The sequence below is a fragment of the Taeniopygia guttata genome, chromosome 3, assembly GCF_048771995.1.
Source record: "Taeniopygia guttata chromosome 3, bTaeGut7.mat, whole genome shotgun sequence".
Lineage (NCBI taxonomy): Eukaryota > Metazoa > Chordata > Aves > Passeriformes > Estrildidae > Taeniopygia > Taeniopygia guttata.
This window is the reverse complement of record NC_133027.1, coordinates 81,300,392-81,316,510: the sequence shown is the minus strand read 5'-3', so window position 1 is coordinate 81,316,510 and position 16,119 is coordinate 81,300,392. Positions and strand designations below refer to the sequence as shown.

General features: G+C 37.8%; 1 protein-coding gene across 3 annotated transcripts in view; it reads left to right on the top strand.

Annotated features, from left to right (window-relative positions):
• The window catches only part of HEATR5B (HEAT repeat containing 5B), a 53,510-nt gene that overhangs the window by 33,846 nt on the left and 3,545 nt on the right, over positions 1-16,119 (top strand). For 2 of the 3 annotated variants that reach the window (XM_041715265.2, XM_041715263.2), the window contains exons 26-34: positions 977-1,045; positions 1,803-1,982; positions 2,629-2,866; positions 3,517-3,777; positions 4,720-4,847; positions 5,035-5,179; positions 9,663-9,932; positions 11,658-11,882; positions 13,807-13,958. In XM_041715265.2, the coding sequence (XP_041571199.2) occupies positions 977-1,045; positions 1,803-1,982; positions 2,629-2,866; positions 3,517-3,777; positions 4,720-4,847; positions 5,035-5,179; positions 9,663-9,932; positions 11,658-11,882; positions 13,807-13,958 (1,668 nt within the window). The remainder of the gene's footprint in view (positions 1-976; positions 1,046-1,802; positions 1,983-2,628; positions 2,867-3,516; positions 3,778-4,719; positions 4,848-5,034; positions 5,180-9,662; positions 9,933-11,657; positions 11,883-13,806; positions 13,959-16,119) is intronic. The other variant, XM_072927192.1, reaches the window with a different exon arrangement.

Genomic DNA, 16,119 nt, shown 5'->3' with positions numbered 1-16,119 from the left:
TGTCTGAAAATGTGCTACAGAGACTCACTTACCGATTCAAATTTTATTTTTGTATCTCATTCTATCTATTGTAATTTAGTAGCCGATAACATTAAAATTCAGTAGCTTGAAAGCCAAATATTGTAAGTTACATTTAATTTTTGGCAAAAGTGGCTATTAGTTTGTAGAACTAGGAGTTGGAAAATATCATTCGCTCAGTTCTAGATTTAATCTAATAAATCTGTTTTCTTGGGAATTAGTGAATGTACTTTTGTTGAAATGAAAACTACAAAAGTATATCGCTGGGAAGTGGGTAAATAAAGATTTATTTGGGGATATTATTGTGCTTTTTTTTGTTGGATAGCTTAAACTTAACTCTTTCACCCCTTTTGTTTTCACTGTCATCAAGATCTTTCCAAATACTTTCTAAAGGCAGCTTTTCATTCTTTTCACTTCCTGCCTTTTTCTTCTTCCTTCTGTAGTGCTGTAATCATTGCTTCTTTCTCTTGGACTTGGTTCCATTTGTTTCAGAAAAATATTGCCATATAGCAACTGCCAAAAGGCATTTTTGAGTCAGTATTTGTCACTTTGCAGACTTGATGCACATCCAACTATAAACATTTAATTTCACATTGCTGTTCCTTTGGACATCAAATTGTCATTGGCTTATTGGTCCTTAACAGAAGTTGCACCTGTAATACTGTAATGATTAAAAGGATACTCATTAACAGAGGGAAGATAAAACTACGTATTTCACAAAGGTAGTTGGGAAAGCAGGAAAAAAGTAGTTTAAGTTTCTGTTTTTGTTGTTTAAAGACTGCTATTGCAAATGTTTGCTAGACAGCAAGATTAGTTTTGGGATATAGCTACAATGTCAAATTTAGCAATCTTTTCTTGCTTTTTCTGTACTTGACCTTGAGCCTTAAACAAGGTGAGATAAGCAACACTGTGTCCCTATTATTGTAGTTGGATTTTTAACTTTTCTTCTTATCAACAGGTTGGGGCTGCTCTGAGGCCAGCATTTTCCCAGGATACGCCATCTGATATAACTGCAAAGGCCTGTCAGGTACAGTGGAAAACGTTCAGATACTATAAACAAAACTAATTTTCCTTCTCTTTGGAAGGAGGATGCAAAAAAGAAGTAGCATCAAATTGCTGGAAGATGTTGTAAACTTAAGCTGACGTTTTTGCAACATCTTCTGAGTTTCCTAATAATATATTTTGTTCCTCAGATGTGCAGAAGTCCTTTTAGGGAGCTACATCAAAAAATGTATCTGGAACTAACTATGTCTTCATATCAATCCTGCAAGAAAAAAAGAAGAAAAAAAAGGAAAAAAATCTTTTGCTTAATAAGACCAGTAGAAGTCTCTTTATTGTCTTTCAGTCTGATCAAATATGATATATGGAGCCTTATAAATTGATTTGTGATGTGAGGGTTTTTAAAGGTATACTACTGTTGATCGCTGCCCAATATATTCTTCACAGAGAATGCAGTGACTCATTACCTGAATGATTTGACCAGACACTTGGGAACAGAGCAAAAAAATCATTATAACTTATTTATGGAGGATTGAAAAATTTTTAAAATATTTTCCATGTCTTTTAACTTCCCTTATAATATGCATTGCAAATACAGCCTTTATAACCACTCACCTGAGCAAAAGGAAAACCTGATTTATTTATCTTAAGCAGGAAGACAGTGGCTAAGTTTTCCTGGTGGTTGTTTTGGATCTGGTTTTCTTACTAATTTAATTTTTTTTTTCATTTAAAAGGTTGTTGGGTTTTTTTGCTAGTTTAGAATGATTCTAAACTTTGTTGTCTAGGTATGTAGCACTTGGATAGGAAGTGGGGTTGTAAGTGACCTGAATGATCTTCGCCGAGTTCACAACCTTCTTGTCTCTTCCCTGGATAAAGTGCAAGCGGGAAAGGGATCTTCTAGCCAGCTTTACCGAGAGAGCGCGACTACTATGGAAAAACTCGCCGTTCTCAAAGCGTGGGCTGAGGTAAACCATGACCATTAAATCTGTCAAAGTTTGGAAACATTTTATGGTGTAATAGCAGCCTCACACTTCATACTGCCTGTACATGCCTTCCTCCTAACCTCTTGCAGTTCTAGTCCTGGGATATTTTAAACTCAGTATCTTTCTCTGCCATTCTTTCGAGCCATATTTACATTGAAGCTTGATTGTTCTTTGTTTTGCTGCACTTTTCTGCATAAAAAATATGCACTCATACCCTGTCAGATTTTGAATTTCTTCCCATCTTGCTGCTCTTAAACTTGAAAAAAAACCCTACAAACAAGAAAACAAAACACCCTAAAAATCAAACAACCTTAAAATATATTCTGGGAAAATATTGCAGTTAGTTAACACTGTCAAGTATTTATAATTGACACACTTGTAGGAAGAAAGTGTGTGGCCAGACTGTTTTAGGAAAGTTCCATTTATGAACCTAAGCATTATATATATACTGGTAGAAATAAAAGAAAGGATTTAAATAATATGGAGTTGTATTGAAAATCTGTTTTATCCAGTTGTTTTCTGGTGAATTTTATCTGTGTGGAATCTGTTACATTTACATGGGAAAGGCTGCTGCTTTCCTTTCTTCTTAGAATCTCACTGCACGGACTTTGACATGTTTTACTTCTAGGTGTATGTTGTTGCCATGAAAATTAAGAAAGAAGCAGAAACCAAACCAAAGCGTGTTTCAAAGAGCACAGAGGAGGATGAGGATGATTTTGGTACCGTGGATGAGTTGCCACCAGACAGTTTGATAACGCTTGTACAACCTGAACTGCCAGCACTGAGCCGTCTCTGGTTGGCTGTGCTGAAAGATTACGCTCTTTTAACTTTACCAGCTGAATTTGCTACCCAGCTTCCACCAGATGGTATGCACTGAAATTTCTTGTTGGGTTCTGCAAAACAGAAAGAAAACTGTAGCTGGACATTCAGAATTTTTCTATAAATTATTTGGTATGCATGTTTTTTATGCAAGTGATAAATTTCTGCCTGAGAATGTAATAGCAATGTTTTCTAACTTTGAATTTCTTTTTTCCTTCAATTTGCAATGGGTATACTCTTTATTTAAATCATTGAGATCATTAAAATCATGTCTTTGTGGAATTAAAAGTACTTCTTCACCTCACTTCACTTCTTCACCTATCAAATGCAAAAAGATCTTGGTTGTATAAAAAGCATAGCCCCTTAGATCAGAGCAGACACTGTTTTACAGTATTACATTGAATTAAGAATGAATGCTTTATATGAAAAATGCTGCAAGACCTGATGACTGGGCCTGCCTTTCTTGTTCTCTGCTTGCTGCTTTATTGAGGCCAGTGCACTTTCTCATGAGATGTACTAATATTGCTACTACACAAGGAGAATTGGAAGGTACTGCCACTAACAAGGATCACATCTGATTATGTTTGTGATCAAGCATACCTGAAATAAATATTTTCAATAAAGTCAGAGTGTATACTTTTTTATCTGTTACTTGCAGAGAACTTTAGAATTTACCTTTGCTTTGTTAATTGAACAGGAGGAGCATTTTACACTCCTGAAACAATAGACACAGCTAGACTGCATTACCGAAACTCTTGGGCTCCCATACTGCATGCAGTGGCACTTTGGCTAAACAGTACAGGATTTAACATGTCAGAGTCAACAGAAGAGACTGCTGCAGCAGTGCCCAGCTCTCAGAAACGTGCTACATCCATTATGCTAAACCAGACACCTGGAACTCCACCTACCACTAAATCTTTGCCAGAGATAAACAAAGATCGAATGCACTTAATTTTGGGTAAGAGTTACACGTTTAGAATTCAGTAGCAGCATGTTATGGTATGAAACACTATGAAAATGAGAAAAGATACTTTGCTTGAAAGCCGTGAAGTTTAAAATTTCATTACATGTCTGGACAGTAATGTTTTGAAAATTTCTGTCTCATCCTCCCTTTTATCTCTCTGCCTTCTGTGTTCTTTGTAGCTTTGATAGAGTAGTCAGTGTGACTGTTATGATTTATGTAATTGAACAAAATGAGTAGGAACTGTTCAACACTGTAGTATAATGCAGATGATACAAAATGTTATGCTTCAAAGATGCAAAAGCTGAGAGGTTAATTAAAATACACACCCCTATAAAACACTGCTTAGTAGAGACTGATATTTGGCAAATCATGTGGAATAGCTTTTGCATCAGTTTTTGCATCTGTGAGTAGCATTCACTGTTTCTCTTTGTTGTTACCTAACAGCGTTAAGAGGTGGATGTAATCTGTTATTCTGAGGAATGCCAGAAGTTTGCTGAGATACAGACATTTAAATCTGGAATTAAGTGCCCTATGTAGAAGATGAATATTGCATGATTTTTTGAGCTTAACTTCATTTTGGTTGTCTTTACATTTAAAGGAGTTCAAGAAAATGAAACTAAATTTACAACTGAAGGATTCATATGTCTGATTTACAGATCTTGAGAACAAAGTATGGATTTCTGTTCAGTAATCTTAAATTGATTGTTTTCACTGTGTATTATTTATCCTGCCAAATTTTGAGGAAGACATGATGCAGAAGAGGAAGTAAATACAATTCTTCTGCATACAGTCTCTTTCAATTGAAAGAAGTAAGAATTGAGAAATATAGCTGTCTTTCTAAAGTTTTTAAGAACTTGCTATACTTATAAAAAATTTTAAAAGAAACCTTGATTTTATGATGATATGAACATTCTTTTTAACTATTGCTGTTTTCAGGTGTTAGTATACAGTTTCTGTGTTCCCCAAGACCTGAAGAGCCCATAGAGCATGTTACATCTTGCTTACAAGCACTACATACTTTATTGGATTCCCCTTGTGCCAGGATCCATATTGCAGAGGATCAGGTAATGTATGAGCATGTTGTAACAATCAGCTTTTTCCAGGTCTTGGTCTTTCATCTATGATGATTACGAGAGCTGTAATTATTTTTTTTATGAGAAAAGTATTTGTTCATCATAAGGAAGTGACATTACAATTAGGAATGGTTTAGTCCTAATTAATATTTTTTCTGTGTATTTTGTTTCACTGCAGCTCCTTGGTGTTGAACTCTTGAGTGTGCTTCACCGACTCCTCCTGACCTGGGATCCTCCTTCAGTCCAGCTACTGGTTACAGGAGTTGTCCAGCAGATAGTAAGAGCAGCTCAAGATTATTTGCAGGAAAAAAGGAACACGCTAAGTAAGATTCTGTAAACACGGCTTGCTTTGCAGAGTAAATAAGCAACAAGTTTTCATACTGGGAAAGGAACTCAGTTGCATTAGAGTATGGTTACACTGACAAGGAAAATGCTGTGTATTTTACAGATAATTTTGATTGTGTTCATGATTACCTGCTAACTTCTTAACTCTTATAGGCTGTATTTTTTCTTCCTGTGATTGTTCTCATTTCATGTCATGATTTTCATTCATTTTTCTGAAGTAAGAGTGGTGCAAGTTATACCCAGCACACCCCTTATTAATACCTTGCTCAGTTTCCTTAATGTTTCTCTACTGACTGCTTCCTTAGCATTTCATTTACCTTTTTTCTGAAATTTAATGATTTAGCCACCAGTAGAGGACATTGTGATGTGTCCCTGGCACAACTGACATTCACGAGGTGAGTGAACTGCTCCTGAAACCAGTATGGAAAGTTGCCTGCCCAGGAGATCTTGCCAGGAAGTGGAGCAGACTTGCACCTGGGTGCTTACTTCACTTACTCAGGGCACTCAGGGTGTGTCAGCTACCAGGATCTCTGGGAACAGGGTGTGCAACAGGAGCAAGGCAGTTGGCATGGAAAGGCATGCTCCTGCTGCCCAGAAGTGCTGCTCAAGACTGTACAGGACTGCTGGAGTCAGCATAATGGCAGCAGTGACATACAACAACAGTCTGCTGACTGAGGAACAATCACCTCTGCTACATCAGAGGTCTAATGACCAGATTTGAAATTCTGGTGAAAATGCTGATGTGCCTGTGATCCAGAGGCATGTCTGTGCAGCCACAGCTGGAAGTAACATTGGTCTCACCTGTGAGACATGAAGGAAAGGCTTGTGAAGGTGAGCAGGTTCTGTGTTGTCAGGAAAGGTAAATAGAGGAATCAAATGTTCTTCAGAGGTCTTGCACGTGCAGGAGCTGAAGTCCCATGTTTCTCAGATGGAGAGACAGCCATAGACTATGCTGGAATATGGCCCTGGAGGATGACACTTGCATGAAGGTGGCAGCTGCAATACTGTAACTACCAGCAACAAAAGGCTCTATCTCCAGATACCCAGTTGGAGAACACTGAGGAGATCTGGCAAGAGGAGAGGAGCCAGCTGTCCTACTTTGATCAGAACTGATAACACTGAAAAGAAGTGAAGGGTGATACTGGTCAGGAGCCACAGGCTGCCTGATCAAGAAGGGGAGGTGAATGAAGCCATGTTAAACAACCCCAAAGAAGCATTCCAGTCAAGCTATGGGAGTCTCATGAAAGGCTTTTACCATCCAGTCATGTGCTGGAAGGGTGACACTGCTGGAGGCTAACACTCAGAAGTGTACGAACTACAGACTTCTTCAGTCCAGATGCTGGACAGTCCAGATAAGGGTGGGGCTCAGTGGATTTGCTCTGCACTTCTACAGAAGAAATGGTTACCAAGGTTAATGGTAGTTCTGGTTGTACCAGCTAAGGGATAGTGGAGATCATAATTTCAAGGGAAAGAAAGAAAATGAGTAGCAGAGCAAAAGCTTTGGCCTGACTTGGCAAGCTCTGGTTTGTTCAGAGAGCTTGTAGATGAGATCTTATAGATGAAATCTTGTGGTAAGCTTTCCTGAAGGGCAAAAGAAAGAGGTGTTCATCTTTGGTGACAAAATAAATGATCATGGCAGGAGGCTGATTTGGCTGAACACAAACTTCTGACTGAACTCAAATGTGACATGGAAGTGCATGGATGTTGGAAATGGGGGCAAGCTGCCAAGGAAGACTACTGAAGTCTTCCTTGGGTATGGAGGAGTGGAACTGGGAAAGCACAGTTTAGGTGGAGCTGAGACTGATGATGAATGTCCAGTGTGACAAGAACAACTTTCATAGATACATTTGCAGCAGAGAAAACTTGGAACTGCTGGGTCCATTGGATTGGGTGATCTAATGACAAAACACACTAGAGGAGAAACTAAGGCACTATTATCTTCTTTGCTTACTCCTCCTCTGTCTGTGTCTAATGAGCAAGCCTAGGGAGAGCAGTGCTAGCTACAGCAGGTGAGCATCCAGTTAGGGACTGCTCACGGAAAAGCCAGTCATCCCTGGAACCAGATGTGATGCATCTGAGGGAGCTGGCTGATGACATGCTCAGTTTGTTGCAGTCATCTTTGAAAAGCTGTGGTGCTCAAAAAAGCTTCTTAATGAATGGCAAAAATGAGATGCTGTGACTAAGTTTGAGTAAGACGTGAGGTGGGGTTTGAGTGAACTTGCCAGTAAGCCTGCTGTGCTTGTTGAAAGGTTTTTGAGTAAATTTCTTTTGAAACCACTTCTTAGTACATCAGGTGGAAGAATGTGATTTGGAATAGCGCAGACTTAAAGAGGGCAATTAATGTCTCATCACCCTCTGTGATGAAATAACTGGCTTTGAAGGTGGAGTGGTGAATATTGTTTACTTAGACTTCTGCAAAGCTTTTGACACAGTACTCTACAATATCACTGTCAAGTTGGGGTGATGTGGACTGAAAAGTAGGAGAATAATTTGTTGAATTGCTGCACTTGAATGGAGTTTAGTGGTTCAAGTCTGACTGGCAGCTGGTTGCAACTGGTGTTCTTTAGAGATCAAGTATTGGGCCTGCTACTGTTAAGCATATAGGACAGGTAGGAGAGAAAGTACCCTCAGCAAATTTGTGGATGATACCAAACTGGGCAGTGGTGGGTGTGCAGGAGGGTGGTGCTGCCTTTAAGGGGAATTTTAAACTGCAGGTCTGAGAACCTGCTGAACTTCAGCAAAGAAAAATGCAAAATCCTACATTTGGGATGGAATGTGCTTGTGGGCTGACAGATTGGATAGCAGATTTGCCAGGTGAGGAGCTGTGTGTGTAAATCTCTGGTGTGAAACCTATGCAATACTGACAACTGTGTTATTGGGCTGTGTTAGAAAAGCATGACCAGTGGATTAAGGATATGATTATGAAGCACTAGACACTGGAGCAGTGTCTAGTTTTCTTTGCCCTTCCTCCTCATCCTGAGTAAGACAGATATTGACAAACATGAAGGAAATTCAATGGAAGTCCACTTAGCTGCTTAGGGAGGGAGAAGTGTGTGACCCATGAGGAGAGGCTGAGAGAGCTGAACTTGCTTAGTCTGCAGAAGAGAGGGTTAATATGGGATAGAATAGCAATCCCCCTTCTTAGAGGGGATTTAAAGACAAGGCCAGTCCAGACAGTTCTGAAAGGCATGTGGTGGAAGGACAAGAGGCAATGGACACAAACTGCAGCGGTGGAAATCTAGATGGGATACAAGGAAAAAATTAGTCACTGTGGGAGTGGTGAAGCAGAAGAGCAGGTGGCCCAGGGATGTGGTATCTCAATGCTTGGAGATATTCAAAACTTGACCAGCAGTCTAAAAACTACTTTCTGAGGTACTTTTAATGACCTCTTCCTTTTAAGAGAGAGTGTCCCTGTTCAATCATCCCTTTGCCATTTCTTTAGAAATCTCATATTAGATATACTGTTTCCATCTTTGCTAGGTAGATTAGTTTCCAAGTGCAACCTGGGAAATAGTTCATTGATACCTGGTTAAGTTGGGTAGGTCTGCCAGATTTTCAGTTACCTGAAAGAAGTGAAGTAAACCCCAGTGAATATTCTCTTATTAAGGAAAATTACTATCTTAATCTGGTACAATGTACTGTTGATGAAAAAAAAAAACCACAAAAACCAACTGGTAGCTTTTGCCCCTTTTCTATGTAAAAAAAGGGAGAAAATTTTGCTGGAACTTGAGGAACCAGCACAACTGAAAATGCAGGCTCTGTTCCTTCATATGAATTAATGGAATTGTTTACTGTCAGCCCAGTAAGCTGCTTTTTTCAGATTGATGAATGTGATAACAGTAGCAATCATTTAAATTCGTAGGAGCTCTATAGGGGTAGTTCAGGCCAGCTTACTGAATCTCTGTTGCTGTTTAATGGAAGAAGGAAAGACTGCAGCTGGTCAAGCTGCCATCAAAAGAGAGACTTTTTGAACTGAATACACTCAGATAATGAACTTAGAATCCTACAGTGCTTTTCTATTCTCTTATTTCATAATCAGTTTAGGCTAGAATAAGATTTTGTCAGGTTGGAACATTAAATTAATAGCTATTAAATTAAAAAAGATTGTCCTGGCTATTTATTTGTCATTGGTCATTGTTAATTTTATGATCATTTTTAAGAGAAGCAAGATAATTAGCTGTAGTTTTATTTTGTGCAAGACTACATTTATTTTCTAGTTCCAGAATGATTTTTATTAAGTATTGTTGCAATCACAATACTTCTAAGGCATTTTAAACCCCTTTAAGTCATTCTAACGAAAATTAATCTGACATGAGCCATGTTTGTCTTATCTTACTGTAAAGCAACCTTTTCTTCTTGATTTTTAACTCTTGATTTTAACTTTAACTTGTGAAGAGTGTGTCACATAGTCTTTGGAATGGCATGTTAACTGTCTCCTCAGACATTTCTTTCATTTTTCAGATGAAGATGATAATGAAGAAAAAGAAAATCCACTTGCTTTAGGAGAGGGAGGTGAGAGCGGTGGTCTTGTGCCTGGAAAATCTCTAGTCTTTGCAGCCATGGAATTGCTCATGTTCATCCTAGTACGACACATGCCCCGTCTGAGTTCAAAAGTGTCAGATTCTCCAAGTCACATTGCTGCCAAATCCCACCTCTCTGAGGAAAGTGCTCGTCTTGTGGCTGCCACCGTTAATATTCTGTCTGACCTGCCTTCCCTGTGTTCTCCAGCAGGTAAGGCATTGTAACAGAATGTGTGTGAGTGGTAGCACAGTGAATATATGATGCTAAAAACAAGCTGTAAATATATTCATATGAATGCTTTAAGAGCCATCTATTAATAATATTTAGGTAATTAAATAAAAATTCAGGTTTTTACAGTGAGCAACATGAAGGAAATTTGATTTTAAGTTTGCATGTGTGCTACACATTTACTGAGGAAATGATCTCTGTACCAATCTGATGTCATTGTTGGTTTTTTTCCCCTTTTTTCATGCATTTGAAACACTTTGGGCAATTTTTAATCATATTATTAAAGAGCACAGACATTCTGGAGATAATTAAATTCCTGAAAAGTTCATGAAAAGCAGCAGCTGTAAGAAAAGACAATCCTACTGAGGGAAAAACAGCACAATTCATCTGTGGTGCACTTGGGCTTGCAGCCATTGGCTGTCAGTCATTCCCAATATGATTGTAAACTAAATGGAGCTTTCTTCTGCCCAGGAAGACTGTCACAAAGGATGTGTGTAAGCTGGGATAATTGCACTGAGGGAAGTTCATGGGTAAAGGACACAATTACATGGAAAGCTGTGCTCTTTGACTTTTGCTTTTTGGAGAGCAAATTGTTTGACTGTTGTCTCAAGAATCTTTGGGAAGTTTCACGTAGCCATATAGATAAGACATTTTAAAGTTAGTTCCCTAATGAGGTGCTCTGCAAATAACATATTTGGAGAAAGTTATGTTCAAAAGACAATATGGCCTGTCTTGAAACAGAAATTTGTGAATTTGTGTCTTGCACTTCTTTAAGGAACAACAGATTTTGAATTGGAGTCATGCCCTGTTTTTATTTGATGCCTGATTTTTGTTTTTTTTTTAATATTTTTTTTTGAGAAGGTGATGGGAAAGAGGGTGGGCAAAAACAATAACAATATTACTTCTATGTTGTCTGGAATGAAGGTGTTACTCCCAGTATTCTCCCAGTATTTGGCAAGTGGCCATTGCAAGTAGCTCAGAAACTACTGTTAGTTTAAAGAGCAGCCCCTTCCTGTCATCCTCATAGCATTCCCAGAAGCAGGAAAATGGCAGGATTTGTGTTTCCACAGATGTGGGAAAATGAAGCATAGAAGAGATATGGAAAGAAGCTTGACTGTCTGAAGTGATCTGTAGATTGATTTTTCATGCCCAAACCCAACAGCACTCTTCTTTTGTAGGGGCTTAAAGTCTGCATGTGTTATTGAAACACCTACAGCCTTTGTCCATGATTTGAGACACCAAAACAAATTCCTTACTTGCTTCTGGAATTTGTTCCACACACCACCTTACTTGGAAAGTGCAGTAACTTAGTTTGGATACTTGTTTGCAGATCTGTTATTGTTGCTGTTTATAAGACCCTAGTGATATGTAGATCCTTCTAAGGTGCTTAGCAATCTGGATGACATACCATGTATCACATGTTATGATAGGACAAAGCTTTAATAGCTAAACATCATTCCTGAGCTGACCACAGAATTTCACTTGTTGGCTTGTGTGACTTGTGTTATGATGCATTTCAGTAGCACTGATGAATGAATTTGGTGAAAAAATGTTGAAGGACACATATCACTTGTTACCTGAATTGTAGTTTATCTCATCTCCTTTGTCTCCAACCATATGTATCTCCAACCCATACTGGGAAAAACAAAGAGGTTATCTACCACACTTTAAAAATTCTATTTTATCTTTTTTTTTTCTTTTTTTTAGGGTGTATGACAGTCTTACCCACTATCCTATTTCTGATAACAAGGGTATTGAAAGAAACAGCAGTAAAGTCAGCAGATAATCAGGTCCCACCTCCAGTCACTGCAGCTCTTCAAGGGATAAAAACTATTGTTACTCTTCCAACAGTCAAGACTGATGAAACTCAGAAACAATGGACAGGTCTTATCCGCAGCACTCTGGCATCTATCTTGGAAGACTCTCAGCATGGTAAGTGGTTTCGCAGTGCAGGAGTTAAAATTCAAGAAAAATTAATTTTCTGTAATGAAAATGCAAGTATGGTATCAGCCTATAACTTAATGGAAGACCTGAATGAACAAAACTCCTCAGTTGCTTAACAGATTTTACTGAAGAAAAGCACAGCATTGGCTTTAACAAAGTAGTTAAATCTCAGGAGTTGTCACCTCAGATTTGTCCTTGTTTGGTCTGTTTTCTTTAACAGTGTTGATCATAACCTCCAGTTAGAAGTCTTCCCTTTTGCAATGCATGTGGCATCAGCCTCTCAGGTTTTATGCTGGCACAAGTCATTTAGTCTGAATGACAGTCAGTGTTAAAGTGAAGGGAAGACAGCCACAGATAATTGTGGAAAGGTTCATACTGGAGTAGGATACTCACAACACTGTTAAAAGCTTTCTTTGGTGAGAAAGGAATCCTGGCCAAAAAATCCCTGTTACTCGCCAGCACAATGGTTACTGTCTCTTCAGAGAACTGCAGACCACTTCTTATGGTTCACAGACATGCTTTGCCTTGCCCTTCAAAAAGTGAAAAAGATGTACAGTCTTAGCTGCATAGTTAGCAGAAGAGAGACACAAAGATTTGCCATTTGCATAGTGGTAGTCAGCGATAAAAACATCCCATTACATTGCCAAGGAGCCATTTGTAGAGGTGAAGAGAGGCTTGAATGGAGTTACTCATGTGACAGATGGGGAATGAGGAGGTAATTGCAAATGATTCTGAAATGTCCAAAGTGAGGGGATCCCTAGGTTTGTGTTAACCAAGCCAAACTTCTAATTTGATTTGTCACATCAGATCTTGTTTTCCAGCCTTTAGTTACTGTAGAGATTTCACAGGCCCTCTTTCCAGAAAAATCACAGGCTGGAGACCTTTTTGCAGGCATCAGAAATTTTTCTTGGTTCATTGCAAGAGTGCATGTTTTCCTTTCCAGTCTTCTGTGAAGTGTGATAGATCACACACACAAAAATCTAAGCAAGGTCCACTGCATTCAATTTCAAACCTCATCATTCAATAAAATTTAAACAATGTAAATTTAAAATAATTTTAATAACGTAAGAAAAAATTTTACCTAAAATGCTTGGTTAGTTTTTTGAAGTGAGGTTTCACATTATGGCTAAGCCAGTTGAGTGACTAGCTGACATCTGTAAAGGGCAGTCATGCTGTTTTTCTTTTTTGCCAACTTTATATATTGTGCCTCTCAGGGGAGAGCAGAACCAATGTGGCAAACCAGACCAGCAGAATAGTGCTTTTTATATATATTATAATAGTTGATATATACATATTTTTGTTCCTGTTGTGAATTCATGAATGAGATCTGTCAAGACAGAGCTTATGCAAGGAGAAAAAATTATGACAATGCCAAATACAGGCTATTTGAAAAGCAGAAAAGGTTAAAGTAGTACTGTTCCTGTTGGTGACAGTTGGCTGTCAGATCAACTAATCTGTTCTGTGAAACCTCACGTTAAGTAAAAGTTCTTGCCATGCTGGATATCTATTTCTTACTCTGCTGTATCAGCTGAAGATAATAATTTTAAAAAGTGAAGTAGACCTTTAATGGGGAAAGGATCTAAAAATATCTTTTTTCCTCTTGTTTGCACACTGAAAACAAAAAAAATGACTTGGTCTGACCAAGTGTAGGTGGTGATGTTTTCCTTGATACTCAAGTTTCAGAAAGATTGATTTATTTTATTAAAACAACTGTTAGAATAGAGTTACTCAGATTTTTGTCAGTCACAGTCAGTAAAGATACCATAATAAGTAAATGCATATGCAGTTGCAAATAATTTCAAATACATATATTTCCTCTTTGTGAATTTTATCTGTGTTCACTGGCTTTTATGAAATAAATGCTAAAGCCTTTTTGGCATAAACTAACAGCATTTTTGCTTTTGTTTTTCAGAAGCCTCTAAACCTATTCTTGATGAAATAAGCATACTTACAGCTATTGCTCTCTTCCTCTGGTCAGCAAGCACTGAAATAATTGGAGTGCAGTCTTTACAAAATGGATGTATGAACAGATTTAGAAGTGCATTGAATTCTTCTGATCCTTGGGTAAGATCATGTTATAGGAATGTGAATGATATGCAGCCAGCAGAAACTAATTGTGATATATTTAACACATTTCCTGAATGTTTTGTGATGTATTTACATCAGGGACAGGTACTGCTGTCAAGATAACTAGAATTTTCAACAATGCATTATTGAAATTAATGAGAAAAATAGCCCAAACTTAGTGCTTCTAGATAGCTTCTTGACTTCAGCTTTTTGTCTCTGGTATATGACGTTTTATCGATGGAAAAGTTGGTTACCATAGCGGAGTGACATTTTTAGATTAGTGTTGATCTTTTATAATACAAACTAACCCATTTTTTCCACATATAAAATTACAGCCCGCATTTCTGATCAATTTTGTATTTGTTTGTGCAAAACCTGTGCTTATTTTGCATGTTCATATAAAACTCAGTTTGTGAGCAAAAATACAATTTTGTGGCCGCCATCAGAATGTCTACAGATTATGATTCATTTGGTTCATGATTTCACTTCTGCCCTTTGGCTTGCCTTTGTGAAATGCCTCCTGAATTATTTTACCATTGAAGGGGAAAGTTAAAAAAGTTGTAGACTGACTTGATTCAAGCACCCTAATGCACTGTATGGGTAGTTAAGCTTAATTTTTCCAGCCATGTATGTATCAGTTTGAATGGGTATACAAATCTGCAGGTGGGAGCTAAGGAGAAAAATCTGTTCTATTTCCACAAGCAAACACTGCAGGGATTCCTGAGAAGAAAAACATGCAAAAAATGCAGATGTGCTTAGGCTCACAGTGAGGCATTTAAAATCCTGTTTAGACCGACAATTATCAATAGCAGCGCAGTGTTTTCCAGCGTGAACATAAAATTCAGTTGATTCTGAAGCCTGACTCTGGATGGAAAGCTAGTTATAATTTTATTGTGTAAATGGAAATGTCAGTTGTATTAAGTGAAACTTTTATGTCGTACTCTCTCTCAGCTGTGTATAAACACATGAACAGTGAGAGAGAAGTACATTGTTGCCCACTACCCTGCTGGAAAGCTGCCCATCAGCTGGAACTTACCACTATTTTTGTAACACACAGAGCAAATTTGGAGAGCAGCCAGATGGTGTCCAGTCTCTTCTCACTAATGTGCAGAGCAAATACTCTGTAAAACTTGTGTGTTCATTCTGGCTTTTAAAATGTAAAATATTTCTTGTTGCAGTCAGTAATGAGACACTTGTTTGTAATAAAAGCATGATTGTGATTATACTAAGTGCATTGAATTGATTAAGGAGAAGACTCTTCCAAAGAAACTGCTGGTGCCTTAAAAGAAATACAGGAGTATTTTTAAAACTACTACCACATGAAAAGTTCAAATATCATGTATAGTAATAACCAGAAGTCTGGTGAGCTCAAAATTCCCTTTTGTTCCAACAAGATAACTCAGTCGAGAGACCCAAGTGTTTTAAAGCTGTTGGGCGAGTTTTACATCAGAGTGTGACTCTTAGGATTTGAAGAAGCTCTGATTTTACCTCTTAGGAGTTTTTGTAGACTTCCGTGAATGCATTATAGTCCAAAGACACAGATCAAAGGAAAAATGCTTGGATGAAATTCTGCTGTCAGATGCAGTCATAAAACTCTTCTGAAATATGGCTACATTTAAGAAACTACTTTCACTCCTTCTTTCAGAGGTTAATCTAATCATCTTTAACAGCTAATAAGGAATGAAGTTTAAAGAAAGACAGAAAGGGAAGAGAATTATTTGTAACAGTATGAAGAGATAGAGGTAAAATTTGTTGAAAAGGTCAAAGATGATGATGAGTAAGGCATTAAGGAAAATGTACTTCTATGGAGCTCTGTTTCAAAGCATACAAATGATATGAGACGTGTTATTACTTCAGAGCTTAAAGATTGAATTGTATAGAAAACCTGCAGCTGTATACTATTGAATTAACAGTAATATGAGCTGCATAACTCATATTTTCTTACCAGTAGTTTTTATAATCTATGACTTTTATTCAATATTTTTATTTATATATCTGTGTTTCCAGTAATCCCTGGATCTCCTCACAGATCATTTTGTTCAGTAGTAGCTCCTCTAGAACATTTCTGTTCAGCATGTGCTCCATAACTCATCCTGTTTGGACTTGAGTACAGTTAGAAAACACGTGCAATGTTTTATCCTCATGTTTGTTGTGAGGC